At 35.2% G+C, this 26,013-nt stretch overlaps 1 protein-coding gene across 3 annotated transcripts in view; it reads left to right on the top strand.

Annotated features, from left to right (window-relative positions):
• The window catches only part of Sytbeta (Synaptotagmin beta), a 162,986-nt gene extending 143,393 nt beyond the window's left edge, over positions 1–19,593 (top strand). The window contains exons 1-9 of one of the 3 annotated variants that reach the window (XM_036370855.2): positions 15,076–15,666; positions 15,741–15,959; positions 16,023–16,109; positions 16,172–16,568; positions 16,641–16,921; positions 16,982–17,131; positions 17,201–17,341; positions 18,487–18,636; positions 18,719–19,593. In XM_036370855.2, the coding sequence (XP_036226748.1) occupies positions 15,391–15,666; positions 15,741–15,959; positions 16,023–16,109; positions 16,172–16,568; positions 16,641–16,921; positions 16,982–17,131; positions 17,201–17,341; positions 18,487–18,633 (1,698 nt within the window). In that variant the 5' untranslated portion in view covers positions 15,076–15,390 and the 3' untranslated portion in view covers positions 18,634–18,636; positions 18,719–19,593. Of the gene's footprint in view, positions 1–15,075; positions 15,667–15,740; positions 15,960–16,022; positions 16,110–16,171; positions 16,569–16,640; positions 16,922–16,981; positions 17,132–17,200; positions 17,342–18,486 lie in introns of those variants that run through there. The other 2 variants (XM_014238008.3, XM_036370856.2) reach the window with 2 other exon arrangements.
• Positions 19,594–26,013: the final 6,420 nt, after the last annotated feature.

The following is a 26,013-nucleotide window of genomic DNA, read 5'->3' as shown; positions in this document are numbered from 1 at the left end:
TACCATAATACATGTATGTATGGGTTATTCATGCTGATGCTCAAATTTTTGCTCATTAAAAAAAAATATTTGTTGATTTTATTTATTTTATAGAAGGGACCAGAATCAGTTATTTTTTATTCCAAAAATATGACTTAATCGTTTTAATGGGCTTACAACTACTTCGATTAAATTTAATGAATTTTTTGATAGTTGTATGTTTTGGTAAAACAAAGAATTTTTTATATTCTTGCTACATGTTGCTACATAGAGGCAGATATAGAGTTAATTAGAATGACGAGACGACTTTGAATCCAGGTGACTACCTGTCCCTCCGTCTGTGTAAGCTGTAACTTGAGTAAAAATTGATATATCTTGATTAATCTTTCTACATATATTTCTCGACAACATGAGAGTATTGCAGATGGATAGAATCAGACCATTGCCACACCCAAAAATTTATATTAATCGAAAACCCATAAATTGTCGTAACTCAGCTTCAAAATAAGATACAAAACAGTTATTTGGTACAATGAATCGTATTAAGAACGGGCATCTGTGGTTTGAAAAATATTTAAAAAGTTGGCGAACGGTTATGTAGAACTAAATATGCGATAATTCTCAACTAAATACGTCAGAAGCATAACAGTAAACAAATCAACCACCAATGAATATATCGGGATAAACCATTATAATGATTTCCGTTTCACTTGATGTTTTTTCCTCATATACCCATTATATTAAATTTGACCTCTTTGGTTGGGTTTATATCACATACATGGACATATCTCATTGAGTTAATGGCAATATCTCGGCTATGGAGCAAAATATATTAACGGGACTAAGTTAGTCTACGACCTATTATGAGTATAGGTTATTAAGATATCAAACATGATTTTAATCCTTTCACTATTTTGTCGAATAAAGAATGTTGAATTCTTTCGCAACAATTTTTCATATTATATAAAATTTTGACAAATACCGAAGGAATTGTTACTATTATTCTATTATATTTGTATTATTATTATTCATATCCAATCTATACTTAAATATCTCATGCACGGATCTTTTCCATGTACCGACTTATTTTATATATATTATTATTATACATATCCAATCTGTTTCCCCGGCTTTAGTCCTTGCGAGAGTATAAAATGTTCGGTTACTCCCAAAATTAGCCCTTAAAAAATCTTAGCAAGTTTTGTAAAAAAAATCTTTTTATCATCAGCAATCATGGTGAAAAATTGGAAAATTTTAATGAATTCAATCGGCCGGCAAACTAAAACGAATTTCTTATATTCAATAAGGTATGGGCGTCCTTGTATTAATTCTCAATGGCGACATAAGCTGAGTTTATAATAAATAATTTTATATATCGTAAATAAGTAATTAATTTTTTTATTATATGTACCTAAAATAATTGTCTTTTTAACAAGTTGTCAAGAAAATTCAACGAATTCCGATTTCAACGCAATATTCAACACACTTCAATTGAAAAACGATTCAAGGGTAAAAGCATATTAAAGATCTTTTGGATTCATTTCCCCCAGCATCTCTCTTGCATCCCTACAGCCTTGTCATATTATCTGCGAACATTCAGGTATGCGATTTTCCAAAACATTTAACAAATGATAAAAGCATAGAAAATTTGTCACTTTTTTAAAGATTTTTCCTATAAATAAAAATTAATTTCGCAACAGTTACGCCTCTTGCGAAATCCCAGCTACAGCTAGCCCCTGCACATCCACCACCTCATCGAGTGCATGATTTTCGCACTAGAATACAATTCGAAAATGAGCGAATCCAAAAAAAGATCAACTAGAAATTTACCATCCATTAAATAAATTAAATCTAAACGACAAATTGGTGGCAAATGAGGTGAGGCATAAAAGCACGTGGAACGAATGGTCGGCAAGCCAAAACATAAAATGGGTGAGTGACGGAAATTGCCAGAGCCGCGACGGGCCGGGTGTTTCGAGTACCGATCAAGCACTGGTGCAGCAAACCAACCCTCGATTTTATTAGGGAGGACCTTAACATCGAGTGGGGTGTGTCTCTTTTGATAAGTACCCATCTGAGTACTGCAGTTTTTGCTTTTGGTTTTTGATTGTTGCTTCTTTGCTTTCCTGTAATATGTATTGCAACAACTTCGCACCTTTGTCTAGTATACACTTATATAATAAATAGTCTGTGCTTCCCCCTACTAAAAGTTACTTTATACGTTTTACGCATGCATTCGTATGTATGTATGTCTTTTAGCGCATTGCACTCACTGCATTGCCGTTGTACAATCTGTTATTTTTTTGGACTTTACTTTTTTTTGTATCTATTAGAAGTATTTATATTTTATTTGCTTCAATTCAAAACTCTACGGGGATATCAAATGAAAATGTATTATCAACCACTTTTAACTGACAACCGGTAGTAATTGCCCAAGTAAATGGCATTCGATCATCCTTTTCTGCATTCCTCTCGATCTCCCGTGCTATCACAAATTACTCAATAGTTCAGAGATATTGTTATCTACGTTTAGTGGAATGGTCTCTCAGTGGCAGAATATTTTTTTCGTACCTTATTGGTACTTGAACTTAGACAGATCATATTAAAGTATTTACATCGAAACCAGCGACATTGAAATCTTTACACACAATACCTTCTAATTCTCTAGTTTTAATCCTTGGAGGACGAAGAGTCGTTAATTTATAATAACAAGGTATTTTTATAAGTAAGAACTTCAAGTAAAACGTACACCAATCATACGTTCCAATAAAGCTGTTGGAACTATTCAGCACATAGACAATTGTTCTTGCCTTGACGGTTACGCTGAATCCATTTTCAGTTATAAGAAAGTCTCGATATTACTGTCAAAACACACTCCCTCATCGGAGATTTTAATTCAAATGCAGAAGAAGTTACGAAATAAACTTAATGTTAAGGAGTAAGAATAAGAAAGAGCTAAGTTCGGATGTAACCGAACATTTTATACTCGTACTCTCACAAGATAAAGTAATATACGGGATTTTCTTACATATTTTTATTAAAAGTATTGCATCCATTATTTACAATCCCAGGCAAGAAGATACACTATTATTAGAAATACTTCTAGGTTCTTTCTGAATTTCATTAAGAATTCTTATATTATATATTGACCAATAGATGCGGTATAAAGTCAGTCGGAAGTTCGAAAATATTTATATTAGGTATTCCGGTTTTACCCATTTTTGGCACAAGGCCATGCGAATTTCAACACTAGAACTTACAGATTGACCGATATGTTCGGTAAAAAATTATCAACTGGGTCCCTGAGAAGTTATAGTCCGACTTCGATAATTTTTGGGCGTAAGATGGAAGATCTTGAGGGCACTATTTGTGCACAGGTTCACTCTGACAAATTGATGACTGTTTAAATTGTATATTTTTAAGTGAAAGAACCATATGAAATTTAAAAGTTTATTATATTGGAGGTAGGTCAAGTAGTTCCTGAGGTATAGCATCTCACCTAAAGGTGCCACGCTCATTGTCCAGTTGTATGAAAAAGTACTAAAAATACTTTCTCTCAGAAAATTTGGTTGAGTTAGCTTCAGCGGTTTGGAAGATATGTACATTATACCATTTAGAGAGCGGCGACACTCCCACTTTTTGGCACACAGGTGTTCCTCTCTAATGTGATTTCTTGTACCAAATTAATATTGTATCTTTATTTAGTGCTTAGTTATGCCACATTTGTGTTTTCTTTTAATGTCACTTTGTGGGCGTGGAAAAAGACCGATCCCCCTCATCTGTTCCTTGGGTGTCAGGGAATACGTGTATGAAGTTTAATCAAAATATCTTAATTTTTACTCAAGTTATCGCTTGCACGGTCGGACAAACAGAAAGTGGCCCTGATTTCAACTCGTCTCGTCATCCTGATCATTTATTTATACAAGTTCTACTTTTTATACTCTCGCAACTTGTTGCTACAGAGTATAATAGTTTTGTTCACCTAACGGTTGTTTGTATTACCTAACTCTAATCGAGTTAGATATAGGGTTTTGTATATATAAATGATCAGGATGAAGAGACGAGTTGAAATCCGGGTGACTGTCTGTCCGTCTGTCCGTCCGTGCAAGCTGTAACTTGAGTAAAAATTGAGATATCTTCATGAAACTTGGTAGACATGTTTCTGGGTACCGTGAGACGGTTGGTATTGCAGATGGGCGTAATCGGACAACTGCCACGCCCACAAAACGCCATTAATCAAAACCAAATAAATTGCCATAACTAAGCTCCGCAATAAGATACAAGACTGTTATTTCTTTTTAAGTGGGCGTGGTCCCTCCCCTAATAAGTTTAACGTGCATATCTCCTAAACAGCTAATGTTATAATAACAAAATTCACTGGAAGCAAATTTTTTTAGAACCTCTACCCACAGTGTGAAAATAGTTGAAATCGGGTGGCAACTCCGCCCACTCCCTATATAACGGTACTGTTAAAAACTACTAAAAGCGCTATAAATCAAGCACGAAACACGCCAGAGACATTATATTTTATCTCTGGGATGGTATAAGATAACTTTATAGGAACCGCGTTCAAAATTAGACAGTGGGCGTGGCACAGCCCACTTTTAGGTGAAAACCCATATCTTGAGATCTGCTTAACCGATTTGAACCGGTACATAACGTTATTTTCATTTTTCTATGTTATAGTGCGAAAATGGGTGAAATCGAACTACAACCACGCCTACTTCCCATATAACACCATTTTAAATTCCATCTGATTCTTTCACTTTCCACTATGCATATCAAGCAACAATGATTATATCGGGGTAAAACTTTGCGTGAATAATACGTTTAAAGTATGCCACCTTGTGACCAAAAATTGTCTAAATCAAACCAAAACTGTTCAAGCCCCTAAGTACTAAATATGTGGACCCCAGTGCCTATAGTTGACCTTCTACTGAAAATATCAGCCAATCCACAAAGAAATCTCAACCGAGTATACCATTTGACTTTGCGAGAGTATAAAATGTTCGGTTACATCCGAACTTAGCCCTTCCTTACTTGTTCTATTAAAAATTGGTTTTTTTATTAGGATTATTGTTACGATATTACTATTATCGCTGATCCTGTAAATAGGCCGACCTTGTGTCTAGTCTTAATTTCTTTGATCTGTTGAATATTTGCTACATTGAGCTCTTTCAGATATTGTAATGAAAGTATTTCTTCAATGTCTCCTGTGGCATCTCTTGATTTGATTATTGCTGATAATGGGTTTAATTTTTGTTTGTAAAATTTTTGTTTTCCACTTTTACGCTTGAATTGTCAATTCTTAGGGTTCCTGTATAGCTATTGATTAACAATACTTGTAGACCAGGTGAAATTTCTTCTATCGTTTCTATGTGGTGATTGTAAGTTATGGTGCAATTGTATGAATAACCTTTGAGCAGATTTGGTATGCAATTACTTTCTGTGACTTCCTTTAAATTACTGTGTTTGCATAATATTAAATTAGGTAAATCGTCTTTTAAAAATTTTAATCTTCTTTCAATACTTTTTTGTAATTCTAATTTGAGGCTATCGCTCGATTTCATTTCGCTTAATATTACATTTGAAATGTGTGTTAAATTATTAATTATTTCTAACATAGATTTATTAACTATTACTTGTTGATTATTATTGATTAAAATATTATTTATTTTATTTCTTATTATTACAAAATCTTCGTTATCTGGGGTTCCAGCCACCCATTTCCAGGCTGCCCTAATTGAATTTATAGCTCTTTTTTTTTCTTTCTTGGTTTGAGTCGGGATAATAAGGATCGGATAGATTCTTCTTCTTGGGATAGGAAAGGGTAATTACGGTTTTTTCGAGTTACATCATTTACTATTATGGAATGTATTTTGTTGAGTGCAAATTCGTATTGTTCAATGTCGATAGTGTGTATTAGTCTAAATGTTCCGGTCTGAACCTTTGCGGTTCCCATATATATGGTTATTATGTGGCTATTGGTATAATCCAAAATTTGGTTTTCTGCATTGCACAAGGCAAGTAAGATCCTGCAGAAGGAAAATGAAATTCATTTTTATACTCTCACAACCTGTTGCTACAAAGTATAATAGTTTTGTTCACCTAACGGTTGTTTGTATTACCTAAAACTAATCGAGTTAGATATAAGGTTATGTATATATAAATGATCAGGACGTCCGTCCGTGCAAGCTCTAACTTGAGTAAAAATTGAGATATCTTTATGAAACTTGGTAGACATATTTCTTGGTACCGGGAGACGGTTGGTGTTGCAGATGGGCGTAATCGGACAACTGCCACGCCCACAAAACGCCATTAATCAAAAACAAATAAATTGCCATAACTAAGCTTTGCAATAAGCTACAAGACTGTTATTTGGTACACAGGATCACATTAGGGAGGGGCATCTGCAGTTAAATTTTTTTTTAAGTGGGCGTGGTCCCGCCCCTAATAGGTTTAATGTGAATATCTCCTAAACCGCCAAAGCTATAATAACAAAATTCACTGGAAGCAAATGCTTTGAGAACCTCTACCTACAGTGTGAAAATAGTTGAAATCGGGTGGCAACTCCGCCCACTCCCCATATAACGTACTGTTAAAAACTACTAAAAGCGCTATAAATCAAGCACGAAACACGCTAGAGACATTAAATTTTATCCTTGCGATGGTATGAGATAACTTTATAGGAACCGCGTTCAAAATTAGACAGTGGGCGTGGCACCGCCCACTTTTAGGTGAAACCTCATATCTTGAGATCTGCTTAACCGATTTCAACCAAATTCGGTGCATAACGTTCTTTTCATATTTCGATGTCATAGTGCGAAAATGGGCGAAATCGGACTACAACCACGCCTATTTCCCACATAATACCATTTTCAATTCCATCTGATTCTGTCGCTTTCCACTATGCATATCAAGCAAAAATGATTGTATCAGGGTAAAACTTTGCGTGAATAATGCGTTTGAAGTATGCCACCTTGTGACCAAAAATTGTCTAAATCGAGTCAGAACTGTTCAAACCCCTAGGTAATGAATATGTGGACCCCAGTGCCTATAGCTGACTTTTTACCGAAAATATCGGTCAACATAGAACAAGCAAGTCCACAAAGAAATCTAAAACGAGTATACCATTTGACTTTGCGAGAGTATAAAATGTTCGGTTACATCCGAGCTTAGCCCTTCCTTGCTTGTTATTTTGGCGTTCATTTGCGGGAAATAACATCTTTCCAAAAGTTGTGTTTTATTTTCTGTAGGATTACGATGAGCTCTATTATGTTCATTAATAATTTCGGTTTCTTGGTCAGACTCACTTAAAATGTCTTTTATAAATTTTCGGGTATAACGTACCTTGTAATTGCTAAAATGAACTTGATAAATGGTTTGGATTTTTCCTAAAATGCTATATTCAGTTTTATACAATTCGTTACGGATGGATTGAGATATCTTTTTAAAAGTATGGTAAGACTTTCTTCTGTAAAATCTGGTTCGACTATTGTATATCTATGATAGGTAGGAAAAATTATTTGAAATTGATATGATGAAGTTTCTCCTAAGGAAATGAAAATGTGGTTCTTAAAAGCGTTAATTGGTGCGTCGCTGTAAGGTATTAATGTCTGTGCGGAACTTTCATCGCTATGCTGTGTTGCTGTCATAGAGTTTATTTGTTGAGGTGGTCTAGATAATGAATCCGCTACCACGTTTGTGCTACCAGGTTTGTATTTAATTTCGTAATTATATTCTTCTAGTATTGATTTCCATCTCTTTAATTTACTATTGGTATTTCTATTGCTAAGTGCATAAGTCAAAGATTGATGGTCTGTGAAGATTTTTACACTGCTTGGACCATAAAGATAATTTGTAAAGGTTTTTAAAGCCCATACGAGGACTAAGAGTTGTTTTTCGTTTGTAGTTTTCTTCTGCCTTTGTCAGTGTCCTTGAGATAAGTGTTATCGGTTTATTGTCTTGTTCCAGTACTGCTTCTATTGCGTAATCTGAAGCGTCTGAAATGAGAGAGTTTTTTAATTTATTGAATACGTTAATGGCGTCTTGATTAAGAGTGATTTTGATTTTGGATGAAAGATTTTTGGACATGCGTCCCTACTCCCCTCTTAAAAGTATTGTTAGGGGTTTGGCAAGTTTTGCATAGACTTTTATAAATCGACGATAATAACCGGAAAGTCCTAAGAATGATCTAAGCTCTTTTATAGTTTGCGGTGGTGGAAATTCTAAAATGGATTTGACTTTTGAAGGATTTGTCTTTATTCCGTTTTGAGAAATGAATCCTAGAAATTCTACTTCTGTTTTTAAGAATTCACATTTGTCAATTTGGATTTTCATATTAGCTTTTTTAAAGTGTGGAAAATTGTATTAATATTTTCTAAATGTGATTTTTCATCTTGGCCGATAATGATATTGTCGTCTATATAGACAAAGCATATTTTTCCGATATACTCTCTGAGTATGTCATCTAATGCTCTTTGAAAAATCGATGGGGCGTTTTTTAAGCCAAAGGGTAATCTAGTAAATTCGTATTTACCATTATTAACGGAAAATGCTGTCTTTGCAACGTCAGATTCGACTAATGGAATCTGGTGAAAGCCACTTTTTAAGTCAAGAACTGTAAAGAATTTGTTTTTGCCTAATTGCGAAAGAAATTCGTTTATATCTGGGATAGGATAACGATCGGCTATCGTAATTGAATTTAATTTGAGGTAATCAATCACCATTCTGTATTTTTTTGTGCCAGATGCATTATTTTTTTCGGTACTATTCAGATTGGAGAATTATACGGGGATCGAGAAGGTCTTATTATACCGTCATCGAGTAATTTTGCTATTAGTTTTTCCACTTCGTCTTTGAGTGACATGGGATATGGGTAGTATCTAAAATATATTGGGTCTTGTGAAGTAGTTCTTATTTCGGCTTTTACTACGGTGGTGTATGTTAGCTTTTCCTCTGGTTCGGAAAGAAGTTTTGGGAATATATTGCATAAATTGCGAAGTTTTTCTGACAGTTCGGATGTAAGGTGCTCTGTTCTAATTTCGATATTGTTGACTGATTTGGTTGTTTGTTTTTTGATTGCAATTTTAATTTTATTTTTTATTAGCATGTAATTTCTTGAGGTAAAAATTATTGTGTCTAATTGTTTCAAACTGTCATTACCGAGAATTCCATGGAAGGATTTTAATGTTGGAAGAATAAAAAATTTTAGTTTTTCGTCTCTGAGTCCAAAACGATTGATAAAGGTATAGTGGGTTATTTCTATATTTCCACCTACTGAGTTGGCATAAGAAATTTCGTTATTGGGAATAGGATTATTAATAAGTTGTGGTTGAATATAATTTTTATTTGGCCCTGTATCTATTAGGAATTTTAAAATTTCTCCGTTACTATCTTTGCACTGAAAGTAGGGCAAAGTAGAATTCGTTAGCCTTAAAAATGGATATCTGAAAATTCTATTGTCCCCCTATCTGTCATGTCGTCTTGAGAAGAATATTCGTTATAATAATCTTCCCATGATTGTTCTGTATGGTCTTCATTCATTTTTGTTGAGTGTCGCTTAAAGTATTGTCTGCGGGTTCTATGTGATTAATCCTCTGTTGTTTAAATGGTTGGTGTATTTTATTTGATGGTGGAATCGGTCGTTTCCCTCCAAATGCGTTATTGTTCGGTCTGTTCATATAATTAATATTTCTAGTTTTTTGGGATTCGTCTATATCCATCGAAATTGGTGGTTTCGGTTGCGTAGGTCTTGGCGGTGGATAAGGATTGATTAGGCATTGGTAATTGTCTCGAAGGATAAGCAGACATGTTTTTGTATTGGGGATTGACAAAATTATTTTGATATTGAGGATATTGGGGGTTTTGGTATTGCATATTTCTAAATGCTGCTGGTTGTACTAAATTCTGTACGCGATGGATTGGTTGGGGAACGTATGCAAGATTCGGATAAAAAGGTTGCTTTTGATATTGTTGTTTCCTTAATGGAAGTGGGGGTGGTATTGGTTTTCGTGATATAGGTTGGTTGTTGAAAGCGTGCTGTGTACGGAAATTTTGATTTTGTAATTTCATGCATAACTGAAGTGCTTGAGGTAGGTCAGTTGGTTCTTTTATTCCTAGTAATTTTGGAAGTTCGCCATTTAAACCTCTCACAAAACTGTCTAATGCTTTATCGCGGTAAGTTTTAGATAATATATTTAAGATTCTTGACCTATGTCAAGACAGGCAATTTTATTCAATATTAGGGAAAGGTGGGAAAATAATTCGTGATAAAATTCGTTAATAGATTTATTTCCTTGGAAAAGGGAAGACATTTGGTACTCCAACGTACTGATGTCTTTTTGGTCTGCGTAATGCGTATTAAGGCATTTCGAAATTGTTTCCCAATTGAGCGAAGTGTTATAAGACTCTAACGCTACATCGGCGTTCCCTGTTATTTTAGTTCTTATCACATTCAAAATGCCAAAATAACGAGGTGTGCCTTTTTCGGATTCATATAATCTCAAAATTCTCTCTACACTTTTCTTTCAAGATGCGAATTCTTTCGGATCGCCAGAAAAATCTCTTAAACACCTAACAACGTCTCGTACTCTGTCAAGTCCTGATAGGTTTCCTGCATATCTTGGGTCAATTGTTTGGTCTGTACTGTTTCCCTTCTTGGTTGAATAATATTCTGAATAAGAGCTGGGGATGTTGGATAGTTCTGGGGTAACTTGAGGAATGGATGGTGGTGGTATACTGGTATTTAGGACTGTAGGTCTAATTATGGATTCGGGATTACTCATTTCGTAGAATTAAATTAAAAAGTTTATGGAAAATCAAGTTGAATATAATGTATATATATAATAGTATATATAATATATATATTATTATGTTTATTTTAGCAATCTCTGGAGGGTCCCGTTTAGGTAAATCGCAGAGTTGTTCCTTATTATAAAACCGGAGGGTCCCCCTTAAAAATGGTGAATCGCGACTTTTAGTTTATAGTTTTTTATTGGCTGTACAAGCCTTTGTTTTATTTTATAATTTTGATTATCAATCTCTGGAGGGTCCCGTTTAGGTGAATCGCAGAGTTGTTTTTGTATTATAAAGCCGGTGGGTCCCCCTTAAAGGTGGTGAATCGCGACTTTTAATTTATAGTTTTTTATTGACTGTACAAGCCTTTGTTTTATTTGGATGATTTAATTACAATTTTTTTTATTAAATATCTTAAATCTACACTTTTTTTATCCGTTTTAATTATCTTTCTTCTTTAATTTTTTCCTTTTTTATTTCTAAAAACAATTTTTTATTTTCTTAGATATCTTTGTTTTTTATTTTGTTATCTCCACTTTCTTTTTTCACTTCTTCACTTTTATCAACGATTTTCTTTAAACTTAATTATTTCTATAAGATATCTTAACTCTATGCTTACGTAATAATCCCACGGCGCATATTGAATACTCCTGTTTGCTGCTCGCTACTAAGGTTCTTTATCACGCACTCTTCGTGTGGGTGCGGGTCTTCTTCCACCGAAGCTATCCCTTGTGGTGTCCTTTAAACTTTTCTTGAGGGTTATTTTTTATGGATTTCCGAACACGTTGGTGCTGCCACATTATCTTTAAATTTATTTAAATGACAATGTAATATGTGCGTTTTCCGAGACATTCTATATCCTATAATGGAGAAATTCGTAATCATGTTACTGCTCAGCTCGTCATAATTGTTAGCTCTATGATTTCCAAGGAAACCATGCCCTACTGCCTTAAATCTGTTCCAGGCTTTTTTCCCCTCACTAACTTTGGGGATTTAAGGGCCCACAGGGATTCCAGCTTTTATTTTCGCCTCTGAAAGCATTGGAAAAAAATGCTTCAAATCGCTCCAAATTCTCGACACTGCACTCACTGATTTTTTCGTCTCGATACCTGCCGAACATATAATAACCTAATTAATGTTATCAAAATAGTTAATAATTATTATAAAAAAAGAGAAAAAAACTCACCATCCTCATCAACTTCTCGAAGACATTTTTTACTGGTTTCTACAGGAAACAAAATTATGAAACGCATTATTCCTCTACAATTTGCAAACACAACGAGCGTAGCAAGCGACACTATCAGCCCGCGAAGACCGACATTATATGAGCGCAAAAATGAAAAATGATCAACTCGCTATAAATGCTTAAAATGCAAATATTTTCGATTTGTAATTGTCCTTTTCCATTCCTCCTGCGGGTAGGGGTAAGAATTTACCCGCGGTAAGGCATGCCTGTCGTAAAAGGCGACTAAAAGCCAAATACACTATGACTGTTATTATGTACCTTGCTCAGTAATATCAGCATAGTATGTCAGATATAGCGCTATAATACTCAGCTTGAACTGATATTATAGACTTTAAATGAAAAAGCAAATAAAAGACATTTGAAGTTCAAGCGACAAATGTCACCAGTCATTGAGTAATGGGTTGCTCAACTGGCAGTAGTTTCGGCAACACAGTCTTACCGGAGACTTTCTGGTACCACGGGGAGCAGAAAGCCCTTGGACTTCGGTCCAATCTGCTCATTGGGTTATGGCCCCTTTGGGGAGATTCGTGGTGGCTGTGGTTGAAACCTAAATGCAGGAAGAACTGAAAATTCAGCCTAACTGTTTTTTCAGTTCTAAAATAAAGTTGCAAAAAGCAACTGGGCAGAAGAGGTTTTAGGTCGGCCTCGAATCATACTAAGATGGTAGTGTGGACCCAGACACACTGCCACTGGTATCCAAATAAATACTTGCAAATAGCTCGTATTGTTTGGGGCGCTTATCAACGCATTGTATTGATACGCTGTGTTTTGGAACACCGTGAGGTAAGGCCGTCGCCGGCAGGTACTCACGTAAATCAACAACGCAAGTTGTCCTTTTCCATATATATTTCCTATCATGCACAAAACAATTTTTTTATTGACTTGTGTTATTTAAGCACATCTTTGTAGCTGCATCCATAATTATGCATGGCACAATGGTCCTTTATACTTGAGTCCGAAATAATTAATGCCAAATCGGTGCTGACATGGAGACATCATCATACATGTTATCACATATAGAGCCATGTACATCCACCATCAAGTGACGCCAACACATCCTCGGTTATGTTTGTTGTCCATACACCTAACTGTGACATGTCGTATATTTGTTGAAAATCGGCTAAAATAGTGACGTACAGCAACGTCGGCTTTAAATTTACCTTCGGTAATCATCTGCTAATCCCTGCAATGCGATACACAAATGACGTATGAACACATTTTTCCGCACTCCGCGTGTCGATCACATTCAACTCTACCAGCTTGAGGTGTTCACACGCAAAACCACTATTCCGAAATGAGGCTAATTAATGCTTTCAGTCTGAGTGTTTCCATGTATGTATATTCGTCCGCATGGCTGCTACACAGCTCTAAGGCTGTGAATGTCTGTCAATTAGAATATTCACAACACATTCGAGGCGTTAAACTCACCTTGACCAGGCGACAGCTCTAACGAACTTGCAGCCAAATGACAACCAAGCTCATGAGATCAAATATAAAGAGTGATCCTTTTCAAGATTCCCTAATTTTTGAAAGAAAAAACGCAGAAAATTCAAATTTAATAGGGAATGTGTTTTATCATCCGAAAGAACATTCTTTGGCATTTATCTTTTGAAGATTACCTCTTTCAAATGTTGGCCACGGCTACGTCTCAGACGGTCCATCCGTTGAGTCCAATTTTCGATGATACGTTTAAGCATTTCGATTGGTAACTGGTGAATGACACGCGTGATGTTTTACTCCAAGGCCTGAATCGAAGCGGTATTGTCTGCATAGACTTTAGACTTTACATATCCCCACAGGAAACAGTCTAACGGTGTAATATAGCGCGATCTTGATGGCCAATCGACCGGCCAAAACGTTAAATTATCTGCTCACCGAAGTGTTGTCTCAATAAATCCAACGATTGATGCGATGTGTGGGAAGTGGCGCCGTCTTGTTGCAAACGATGATTCCACCGGCCCACAAACCACACCAAACCGTTGTTTTTTCTGGATGAAATGGCAACTGTTGAATTTCTCCAGCTTGCTCTTCATCCCAAATGGGACAATTTTGCTTGTTTACATACCCATTGAGCCAGAAATGAGCCTCATCGCTGAACAAAATTTGGCTCGAAAACGTCGGATCTTCTTGGAACTTTTCAAGAGCCCATAGAGCGAAGCGATGTCACTTGGGAAGGTCGAGCGGATTCTGTTCTTGCACAAGCTGTATTTTGTACGCTTTTAATTTAAGATCTCTTCGTAAAATGCGCCAAGTCGTTCCATAGGACAGTCCGAGTTGTTGCGAACAGCGCCGAATCGACTCTCCACGGTCTTCGTGTACACTCTCAGGTACGGCCGCTATGTTTTATTCATTGCTTGCTGGACATGCTTTATTCGGTCGAATATTATCCAATAATAAATGCTGGGTCTCAAGATGGGTGATGGTGTTGCGAATAGCACGCTCAGTAGGTAAATTATGTTGACCATTAGTTGAGCGAAGCGCGCGAAACACATTCTTTACAAAACGTGAATTTTCGTAATAAAGTTGATCAATTTGTAAACGTTGTTTAGGCGTAAGTCTTTCCATGATGAAATGTCAAGCAATACTGAACACAAATAATTTTGTTTATTGAAAAAATTACCTCTATTTGGATTACCCGTTATGTAGGAGTACATCTAAATATATATACAGTACAGTACAATTTTTTCAAGAACAGAAGTAGCTTATTTATAGCTACGACTAAACTTTGACATAACTTTGAAAAAAGTACGAAATTACTTTGTTCATTTATCTAACTGTTCTATAAATTAATGTCACAGCTCCATTAACTTTCAAGGCAATTTCGTTGCCAGAAGCAATAAAGTATACACTAACTGTTCTGATAAATATCGGAGATTACGTTTCGATCTTTAGTGCTTCCGGTTGCCATATACTCCCATTAATCCTACTCTTTGTATATAGACCTCGATGACTGAATATTATTATATAAATAGGCTTTTAATTTAAGAAAATGGGAACCTAATTGTATTCGTCTTGAAAAACTGCCAAGCATTAATGCTATTCAACATTAAAAAGAATTATGTACTAATTTTTTTATTATATCCATACATATACTATGTATGTAAATATATACAGCTCTAATAGAAAATTTACATAACTTTGTATGCACATAAAAAAATGAAACAGAGACATTTTATGCTTCGAAATGAATGATTGATCTAGATAGAGTTTTGTATATTTTTCAAAGAACAAATCAGTGGAGCTGCTTGAGAGACTGTTTTAAGAAAGTGTTTTGTGATAAAAAACTAGTGCATCAGAAATAACTACATATAGTGGAACTTAGACATTCATTGCTTGCAAAAATATCCGCCATCAGCCTATTCGAGAAAATGAGCGGTCTCGGACCCGCCGCTTGCTGGCTTACCCACAAACGTATTGAATCGTGGTCGCGTATCGCCAGGGAGCGTGTCGGTGCCGTGCGTCGCGTAACTCTTGATCGCAATTCCGAAGATAATAACGGAGCGACGACATCTGCATCATCCATTCCACCACCACCGCCAATGACGCCCCCTCCGTCCGCTTCGTCAGTGACATCGACCACGAGTGGTATTGGCAGTGGGGCAGGCAGCGTCAGTGATAGTTGTGATTTGCCAACGGACTCTGAGGTTTCGATACATTGCTTACTCTTACATATAGCTTCAATATCAAATATGCCATTTACTCATGTTTTTTATTGTAGGAAGTTAACGTAGTCAAAGAGACCCAACCCATACAACCGCCCTTAACTTTTGGTAGTTCAGCGTATATAGTAAATGCAGACGTGCTGCGTGGCCCTGCAGAAGTACTCCACAGTCCGTTGCACTTGCATCACCAGAGTCGTTCCTTTCCACCGCGTCTACAGCGCACGCCATCAATTTCCAGTCAGTCGAGTATCGACAGCGCACCATCTAGACATTCAGTAAGTTACAGTTTACTAACCAATGCGCTTATCAAGCTAATGATTTTTCACTATTTTTTCAAGGGACACCGCGGCTCTTCGCCTCAGATTCGTACATTCGGACCCGATGGTCGAAGTTCATTACCCGCCGACCCCGGCTTATCCCATCATGTAAGTTTTAATTGTATTTCTTTTAGTTAAACTTTTAAAACCTGTTTTATATGCTATTATAGTTGGCTCGCTCACCAAGTCCAATGCGCACCATTTCACTGGATGCCCGTTGCGGTAGCCCCGCATCCACCGATGTCAGTGATTTGCGTACGCCCAGTCCATCACAGGGCAGCCTAGCCTCAATAGCCGGTTGTTCGGTGGTTTCGAACATAAACATGAACTCCGCAAAAGTCGGTCGCTGCCTTTCTCCACTACTTATACCGCCACGGACACCTGCAGGAGTTGACCCCGCCATTGGACCAGCTTCACCGCTGGGCGCTTTGCAGCCAGATCTATATCGTCTGCCAGATGGTCCTTTATATTTGACAGCACCTGAGTCCAGTCCAGCTTTGGGACGACTGCATTTACGTGTCAAATATGACTATCATCTTTTCGATTTGACCGTGCACCTGATTGAAGGTGTGTTTCACTACTATAAATATTGTTTAAATCAAATAAATACAGTTACGATTGTCTATCACAATGATGCAGCTCACAATCTTTGCCCGATTGAAGAGGGCGGTTTTCGCGACCCATACGTACGATTGATGCTAGACCCTGAAGTAGACAATCGAAAACGCCAAACACACATACATCGAGGAGAAACAAACCCTTATTTTGATCAACACTTCAAATTCCCCGTTTCACGCGATCAACTACAAGGCAAAGAACTCAAACTGCAGGTTCTCGACTATGATCGCTATTCCCACAATGATATAATCGGAGAAGTACGTATCATAGTTGATGACTTGGATCTTTCAAAATCTGTAGAGGTGAATTTATATTCAGCAATTATCAATTAAGAAATAGTAACATGTGTTTCAAATCTCTAGATTTGGGGCGATTTACTGCGTGTCAAAAAACAACAAGAGAATCGACCGGAGCTCTTATGCTCACTAAACTACTTGCCTCAGGCTGAACGACTGACTGTAGTCATTATGAAAGCAAAAAACTTAGACACAATACAAGAACCCTTTGTAAAGGTATGAGAGTTCTCAAAACATCTTTTTAAAAGAGACCCAATTCACTTTCTTCTTTGATATTTCTCTTAGATTTATTTAATTCAAAATGGTAAACGCGTAAAAAAGAAGAAGACTAGCATTAGCAAATCTGACAATCCCGCCAATCCAATTTGGAACGAAGCTTTTACGTTTAATCTGCAATCAGCTTTTCTTCATAATGCGGCGGTTGAGGTGAGTATGTTTCTGTTGTTATCGATATACAAGTATATAATATATTTCCAAATTAAAGTTCGATCTGAACTTCCGACCTTTCTACAATCCTGTAGATTTGTAGGAAAGAGATATTGATAGAAAACTACGTCCATGCAGGACATTCTTATTATTCAGTTCACATAACTCTCCTTTGATAGCTCTGAACTCAAATTAATGTCAAGCTAACCAACATAGATAAGTCTGTTTTCCACATGGATTAATTTGAACAATGTATCGCCAATTGATAAAATTCGTTCTAGATTATTTTTCTGTCCCTTTTAGTTTACCTATATTAAGGTTTCAAATTTAATAAAATTTCGCTCACCTGTGTTACCATAACGGTGACAGTAAAATAGCTTTCACCTAAAATATAACAGCTTTCTTTATTTAACGATTCTTTGTAACGCCATTAAATATCGAGATATATGTATGTAGATGTATCAAAATTATTAAATAACGAGAACCCTTTTTGGGTCTTTTTATCTTAATTTTGCAATAGCAAACTTAGACATCAACAAAGAAATCGAATACCAAACCCAACACTTATTAACTACTCCGATATGTGTTAACACCCACATCTATTGTATTATTCAGTACATCTGGTGACTTTGTTCTCATATGTACAAGTATAGATCAACACGAAATATAGCTGGGTGTGTGAATGTTTCATCATTATAAATTCTATGTTTCATGTTATTTCTCTCAACTTTTCAATTTCGCCAAAATATTTGACCTTGCGTGAGTGATATCGAACCCAAGTTCTGAAGTTGAATCAACGATTACGAAGTGTATACCGTACACAGGATAAACTGGCCCATTGAGCTGTTTTCGGAAAATCTATTGGAGCCCGAAATATATTTTATTTCTGGCAGAATGTCTAAAGAATTTCAAGGATTGAGTGTAATACAAATATTATTAATTAAACCTGAGTAAAACTCTACTTATAATCTATTCGAAATCATTAATTACAAGCACGAGACCACATCAAAACATTGCGAAATATAATATATGTCATTAAAATTGAATAGCTTCAAATTGAATTTATGTTAGGGTTCAGAGAATGATGCGTGCAATTTGAGCTAAAATCTATTACAGTCACTCTTCTAAAAATATTCTTATTGTAGATTTACGTGGTTGGCTCTGGTGGAGAAGCCGTAGAAATTGGCAGCTGCGGGCTTGGACCACAAGAGATCGGTACTGGCTGTCAGCACTGGCATGACATGATAAATAACGCCCGTAAACCAACAGCTATGTGGCACTTCATACGCTAAAGTGTAAGCGCCTTCCATATATGTAGAGATACTTATACATAACATAAGAACATTAACATATAATATACACATATATTTTATGTAGGTACTTACAAAGACACGTATTCGAGCACAGGTATATATACATAAAAATGTCTGGAGCTAGCACTTATGAATTTAGAAATGACAGCATTTTATTATTAAATTATTTAATTTAAACCTAAACCCCTTCCCTAACAAAATAAAAACAAGACAAATAGGCTATGTAAAATACGAACACATGTTGGTTTGTGTATAGAAAATTGATAATTCCATGTAATAATTGAGCATACAACTGCATAGTATTTAAATACGCCCACACTAAGAAACTTTTTAAAGCGTATACTTGCCCCACTATTTGAATTTACTTTGTTTGTAATATACGCTATTATAAAATATTTAAATATACATATATGTATATACTTGTATAATATATTATTGTAAAACTTAAAGAAGAAATGCTTTGAGACGAGCTTTGCTAGGATTATTACATGTATATATGTATGTAAAGATTAAAAAATGTGGAAAAGCCTTCAATCTTACTGAAATAAATTAATATTATTACAAACTATTATTTTTAAACATTCATATATAAAAAAAATACACTGTCTTACACGACTATATAGAACAAGAAGATCTATAGAAGCCTCAATACTACTCTAGAAGTTCTTTAGTATAATTTTATTTCTAAGCGAGCGTGAAAAGAATGCTGAGCTGGCTTAAAGTTTTACTGTAGGCTTTTAGCAACGCTATATGTAAATTAGTAATAGTTTTTTACATTTGCTTAATTGTTTTTTTTTGTTTTTCAACTCTTCATTTCATAAATCTGATAGTTTAATTAATATTTTAAATTTTTTTAATTATTATTCAGTTTCAATTAATTTGGCGTGCATTCTTTTACGTCCTGCTTACAATAAAATGGAACGAAAATTGTATGCAAAATGTGTGTCAATTTTAAGAAGTCAGATTCATAAGATTTAGATATTTTTTTGTGTTTTCATAAATCTACACTGTTTGAACTTCTTATTTACACTTTACTTGAGTTTTATATTTTTTGCAACCATAAATTTTTACTCGCACCGAAAATAACTTTTCATTTATTTATAAACATAAAAGCAGTGATTTTGACACTTCAGGCACTGAATCTTCCCAGCATAAAACGTATAAAGTTGGTTTACATATAGCTTTCACTTCGCTGATCTTTAGACTTTTGATTTGACAGATAAGTTTGATATATGTTTTTGTATGAGCACTTTTACATAAAGAACTTTCGAAGAGAAGCAAAGCAAAATGTTGTGCATCTCGCATCCTTTTATGATTTAACAAGCAGCTTACGCCGTATTAGTATTTTTTTCTTGGGTATCTATAATTTTTCAACTGAATCGAAATACGTTTTTGAAATATGAATGTAAGTTAAATTTACTGAATCTGTTAAGATGACAATAAAAAACATCAAATATTGAATGTGTATCAGAAAGAAGCACCGCCATTAAAAGCGTTCATTCGGACGTACCCTATGTATGCTTCGGTTCGATGTCAAAGTTTTTTAAGTTTACTTTTATGCCACAGCTGGGTGGTTTTACACTTGTGTGTTCATTCGGACGTACCCTATGTATGCTTCGGTTCGATGTCAAAGTTTTTTAAGTTTACTTTTATGCCACAGCTGGGTGGTTTATGACACCTTCTAAAACATTCTACTGGTACACTTTTGTCCCAGTTTTAACCCCTTTTTCGCAGAAGGGAAGAAGTGTGACCATGTTGAATTCTTAGAATAACATTTTTTGCATCTTTGGAAATTTTTGTCGTTTTGCTTATTAAAAATTTCTTCAACAGTGAAAGTTTTTTCATCTGTAAAAGGATACTTTTATGGCCGTTGACCGCGTGCCACTGAAGTAACCGGTTGCATCTGTTGAGTCTAATTTGCTTTCATCTCGATTAAGTATTGATATTGATGTGGACGATATATCCATTTCCCTCAACCCAATCTGAAGAATATGGTGGGTGTGGTTGCACATACCATTCAAGCTGCAAAAACTTTTGGCGAGTCATCAATCTTGTATGACTTCTCGCATTATCCTAGTGGAACACTATACCTTTTCTATTGATCAATTCTGGCCTCTTCTGTTTGAGTGCATCACTCGTTTTGTCTAGCTGATCACAATTCACCTCAGAAGTAATCGTGTTATTGTCGGGCAAAAGCTCAAAATAAACGCTCCTTTTGAAATCCCACCAAACAGACAACATAACGTTTTTTTGGTGACTATCGGGCTTCGAAGTGGTTTGAGCTGGTTCTCTTGCGCTTTACATTCTTGTAAACAACCCCCTTTTCTTCGCCAATAACAAGGCGCTTCAAAAATTAATCACTTCTTTGGCGTTTGATAAGCAAATCACAGTCGTTAATGCGACAAAGCAAATTTCATTCTGTAAGAACATGAGGAACCCATATGTCAAGCTGCGACATTAATCCTAGACGTTTCATGTGCTTGGGAACGGTCGTGTTAGACAAATTTAATCTTTCTACGATCTCTCGAGTTGTTATTCGACGTTTTGCAGCGACCAATGATTTTATTTTATCCACATCAGCTTCAAGAGTCCTTCCAAGACGTGGTGTATCCTCAAAATCGTAATTGCCGGATCGAAATTTTGCAAACCAATTTTGACATTGGCGTTCGGTGAACACATCTCTGTACACATCACATAATTTTCGCCTTCCTGGAACTCCTTTTTTTCCCTCTTCATAGTAAAACAGTAAAATATGCCGAAAAAGCTCTTTTCCATCTTCCATCTTCGATAAGGCACCAAAAAAAACTATTCCAAAAAATTTTGTAAAATTTTTCGCAACCAAGCCTTACTATATCAGCTGTTCAAATATTTAACGGTAAACGATTAAGTGTTAAGTTGGCTTCGAAAAAATTCAACAAGATCAACTGTTGCCATCAAACGAAATTACTTAGTGAACGACCCAATATATGAATAGCCACTGCATTTAAATTATAAAAAAAAAATGTGGAAAACGGTTGGCCTCAAGGGCCATCCCTGCAACTTCCCTCTAATTTCATACGCTAACGTTCAAATTTCGCTTTTTTCACTGCTTTTGAGCTCTTCGAAATTTTTCGTTTTCGATATCTAGCAAGTAAATCAACCGATTTCGACACGGTTTGCGGCAAACGATGTGTTTCTTCAAGGTTTAGAACTGATTAGTTTTTGGTGTCGATCGGTCAAGTCGTTTGGAAAAAATTCGAAAAAAACGATTTTTCAAAATTTTTATTTTTGAGATTTCTCGAAATCTACTGGTCCGATTGGGTCCAAACTTACACGAAATTCAAATGCAATGAAACCCTTTGGAATGCCGTTTAGTTTATTCAAATCGGTTGAGCAGTTTAATAGTTATAAGAGGGTCACATACATCCACACACACACACATATATCCACACATACATACAGACATACGGACATCATCGTAGAAATGTTCGGGGAAGCTTCCTCGACCCTCAGAACGTCGAGATCTGTTGAGAACTCGATTTTTGCAAAATGGGGTGAAACCAATATCTTCCCGATTTTTAGAAAATTTTCCATTTTCTTAGCGGGAAGTTAAAAAAGTAAGGAAGAGTTAAGGATCAAAGTCAGGCAAATAGCTTCAGATGTTGGCTAAACTTTATGTTAGAAAATGTAGCGAAAGGTTCAACTTCATTGTTCGACGAAATTTTGAATGGATTACAGTTAAATTTGGTACTCACTTAGTTTTATTAGTACTTGTAAATTTTGCTTCCCGTCAGCAAAAATTATACTAAAATCATTGGAGGCATAGAAATGGAAGTGCTGATTGCAATAATTTTTTATATATCTCAGGTATACTTGAGAAAAGGTTCAAGCAATTTAGTAAATATATACTTACAAACATATATATGTTATATGTAGTAAAGTCAGTCGGACGTTTAAAAATCGTGAATATCAGTTATATGGGGTCTAAGGCAAGTTCTCGCCGTTTTAGGCACAAAGATATACTGTTATTAGAAAAACACGCTTTCTCAATTTCATTAAAATAACTAGCAGATTAACCGATATAACATATGTGATATAAAGTCACCCATTTTTGACACAAGGGTATATTATAATCAAAAAAATTTTTCCCGAATTTAAATATATATCTCACAGACTGAAAGATATTTTACGCAAAAGGTCAGCCATATGCTCTGGGGTCCACATTTCCGGTATCTGGGGGCTTGAATAGTTATGGTCCGATTTTAACAAATTTTAGACCTGATATGGCATACCTTAAAGAAATTTTATTGCAAATGTTTATCCTAATATATTAATTAGTGCTTGATTTGTATACTGAAAAGTAAAATAATCAGATGGAATTTAAAGTTGTGTTATATGGTAAGTATGCGTGGTTACTTTCCGATTTCGCACTGTTACATGGGAATGTCAAAATAATCGTATGTACCTAATATGGTGGAGTAGAATATTTTACCTAAACGTGGGCGAATTTAATGTCTCTGACCCATTTCGATATTGATTTATCGCAGTCTTAATAGTTTTTAAGAAAACCGTTTTATGGGGAGTACTGTCGCAAGAAGTCGAAATCGATCGAAATGAAATGCAAATTTGGGTGATAAGACTTAAATAGTTTAATAGATATATACATTTAACCTATTAGAGGGCGGGTCCACCCCCAAATTTTCAAACCACAAGTACCCCTCTTGATTGCGATTCGCTGTACCAATTAAGATACAAAACCGTAAATCTTAATTTTCGGCTTAGTTATGGCAATTCATAAGTTTTCGATTAATGGCGTTTTGTGGGTGTGGCAGGGGTCGAATTACGCCCATCTACGAACTCGTCCTCCCGTTGCACCAAGTTTCATTAAGATATCTAAATTTTTACTCATGTTATCCCTTGTACGGACGGACAGACAGACTGTCACTCGGATTTTCACTCGTCTCATCATCCTGATCATTTATACATGTATATGGTATATGACCCTATATCTAACTCGATTATTTGTAGGTAAAACAGACAACCGTTAGGTAAACAACACTATAACAATATGTTGCAAGAGAATTATAATGGTTTTTTTTTTAAGATTTTGTGTTCACTGAATGCATACAGCATCCATTTTTGAAAACGAACTTATGGCAAACCTAAGTTGATACATATACGTACATAGTATATACCATACATATGAAAAAATTATGCCTATAGATTGGGTCCATTTCGTCCGGAAATATACACCGCTAAAAACTACAGTAAAGAATTGCTATACTCGAAACTTACGAAATTAAGATATTTTTACAATTATAAATTTAAAATATGGAAACAACAAAAATTAAATTAATAAATTTATTTTAGGCATTTCATTCTAATTATTTCTTTAATAACGTTTTATTTGTTAGCTTTCCAATTAAAATGAACGAAGAACTGAACAATAATTGTCAACGTGGTTCATTTCCTTACATGTTACAGAGGTTTTACAAAGTACCACTTTACCAAATAATTGTGCATTTCTTATGTTTTCTTTAAATATCGAAAAACACACAATTCGAATTGGGTTTTCAAAGGATTGACTTTTTTGTTTTCATCACTTGACATTTTTTCAAAGTCTTTCCACTTAGAGTTCAAGTTGCTGTCAAATGTCAAGCGACACATCATTTAGCGAAAATCCCTACAAAGGCGTACATATAAATGTGTGCGTGCGTGTGTATTCACTTGCCGGCGTTTTTAACTTTTTTGTAAATAACTGCCGTTATGTCAACAAGTATGTCAACTTGAGCACCTATTCATATGCATTTTCTTAAGAATCGCCTGTATCACCCTCATTATTTGTGTTTCAGAATTTATTCATAACTTTCCATAATTTGTCATCCATCATTCTTAGGACAATAACGCAACAAAAACGCAACGAGTCAATGAATTTTTTCAGAGGGTGAGCCCGTTGAGAAACTGAACAAAAAAATGTATGTATTTTTATAAGTATATGTATATGCATATCTACTCTTAGATTCAGATAATTTAGTTAAGAAACTTGCTTATTATATCCCCAATCAATTGCAAAAAAGTTCCTGATTTTTAGAATGTCAAGTTGTGGCCTGTAAGTAGTAACACTTAGTACCGACACTGACTTATCTTGATTCTTGCCATTTTATTTGTGATAATCTACAAGGTGCGTTCCAAAGTAAACAGGACTTTTAAAAACAGAACAAATGGTTTTATCGGCAATATCAATTAATTTTATTCAAAATAGTCTCCTTCTGCTTTACTACAGCTTTTTGCACGGTCCAAAAGCATGTCGAACGAGTGTTTTAGCTCGTTGTCCGGTATGGCCGCCAGTATGCCGGTGCAAGCCTTTTGAATGGCCTCCACGTCTGCATAATGTTTTCCTTTCATCGGCAAATGCATTTTTCCGAAAAGGTAGAATTCGCACGGTGCCATATCAGGTGAATACGGGGAGTGATTGATTGTTAAAATGTGATTTTTGGCCAAATAATCGGCCACAAGCGTCGATCGATGAGACGGCGCATGATCGTGCCACAAACGCCAACTTCCATCTTCGCGATATTCGGACCGAACACGTCGAATACGGCGTTCAAAACTCCAAGGTAGAATACCGCATTAACGTTTTGGCCGGAAAAATTGAAAATATTGCGAAAATAGTAAAATGCTTGAGCAAGCATGCATGTGGGCGTAAACTATGGGAGCGCTTATAAGTTTTAAGATTTTCCTCTGATATATTATGTATGTATTATTTTTATATTATTATTATTATGATATTACTTTTATCATATTAATATTATTATATTATTACAATAATTTTTAATTCAAATTAATTTTTCGCTATATCATATAAAAGTAGTTCTCGAAATTGGAAACCCAAATCACGTAATGACTAGACTGAAGCGTCCTGTAGCAATAATAAATTATTATTACTACTTTAGCATTATTATTACTACAAAAGCAATGCACGAGTTTTTCCAAAACAACATCCTAATTGAAACCGAAAAATTTAGAAATTGCATTTTTTAATGAGATAAGCCGTCTCTATTGATAATTTTACTTCTGATAAAACGAGATAACGGTAATTACCTGTGGACATGAAATTACCTCATTTTTGATATGCTGGCAGATTTTTCCAGGTGGTTTATATATAAGGGAGAAGGTCTTTCCTTATATCCATTGCTAACTAAAAAAAATATGAAAACATGTTCGTCCAAATACAATTTTGAAATGTAACAATTTTAAATTTTTTTTTTAACAAATTGTACTCATACGAATTATATTTATTCTTTTACTACTTTTTAATATTGCAATTAAGGAAAAATAATTATACTATGCAAAATATCTTTACATATTAACTTATGCGTC

The sequence above is a fragment of the Bactrocera oleae genome, chromosome 6, assembly GCF_042242935.1.
Source record: "Bactrocera oleae isolate idBacOlea1 chromosome 6, idBacOlea1, whole genome shotgun sequence".
In the NCBI taxonomy this organism is placed as follows: domain Eukaryota; kingdom Metazoa; phylum Arthropoda; class Insecta; order Diptera; family Tephritidae; genus Bactrocera; species Bactrocera oleae.
This window is presented reverse-complemented; position numbering and strand designations above follow the sequence as displayed.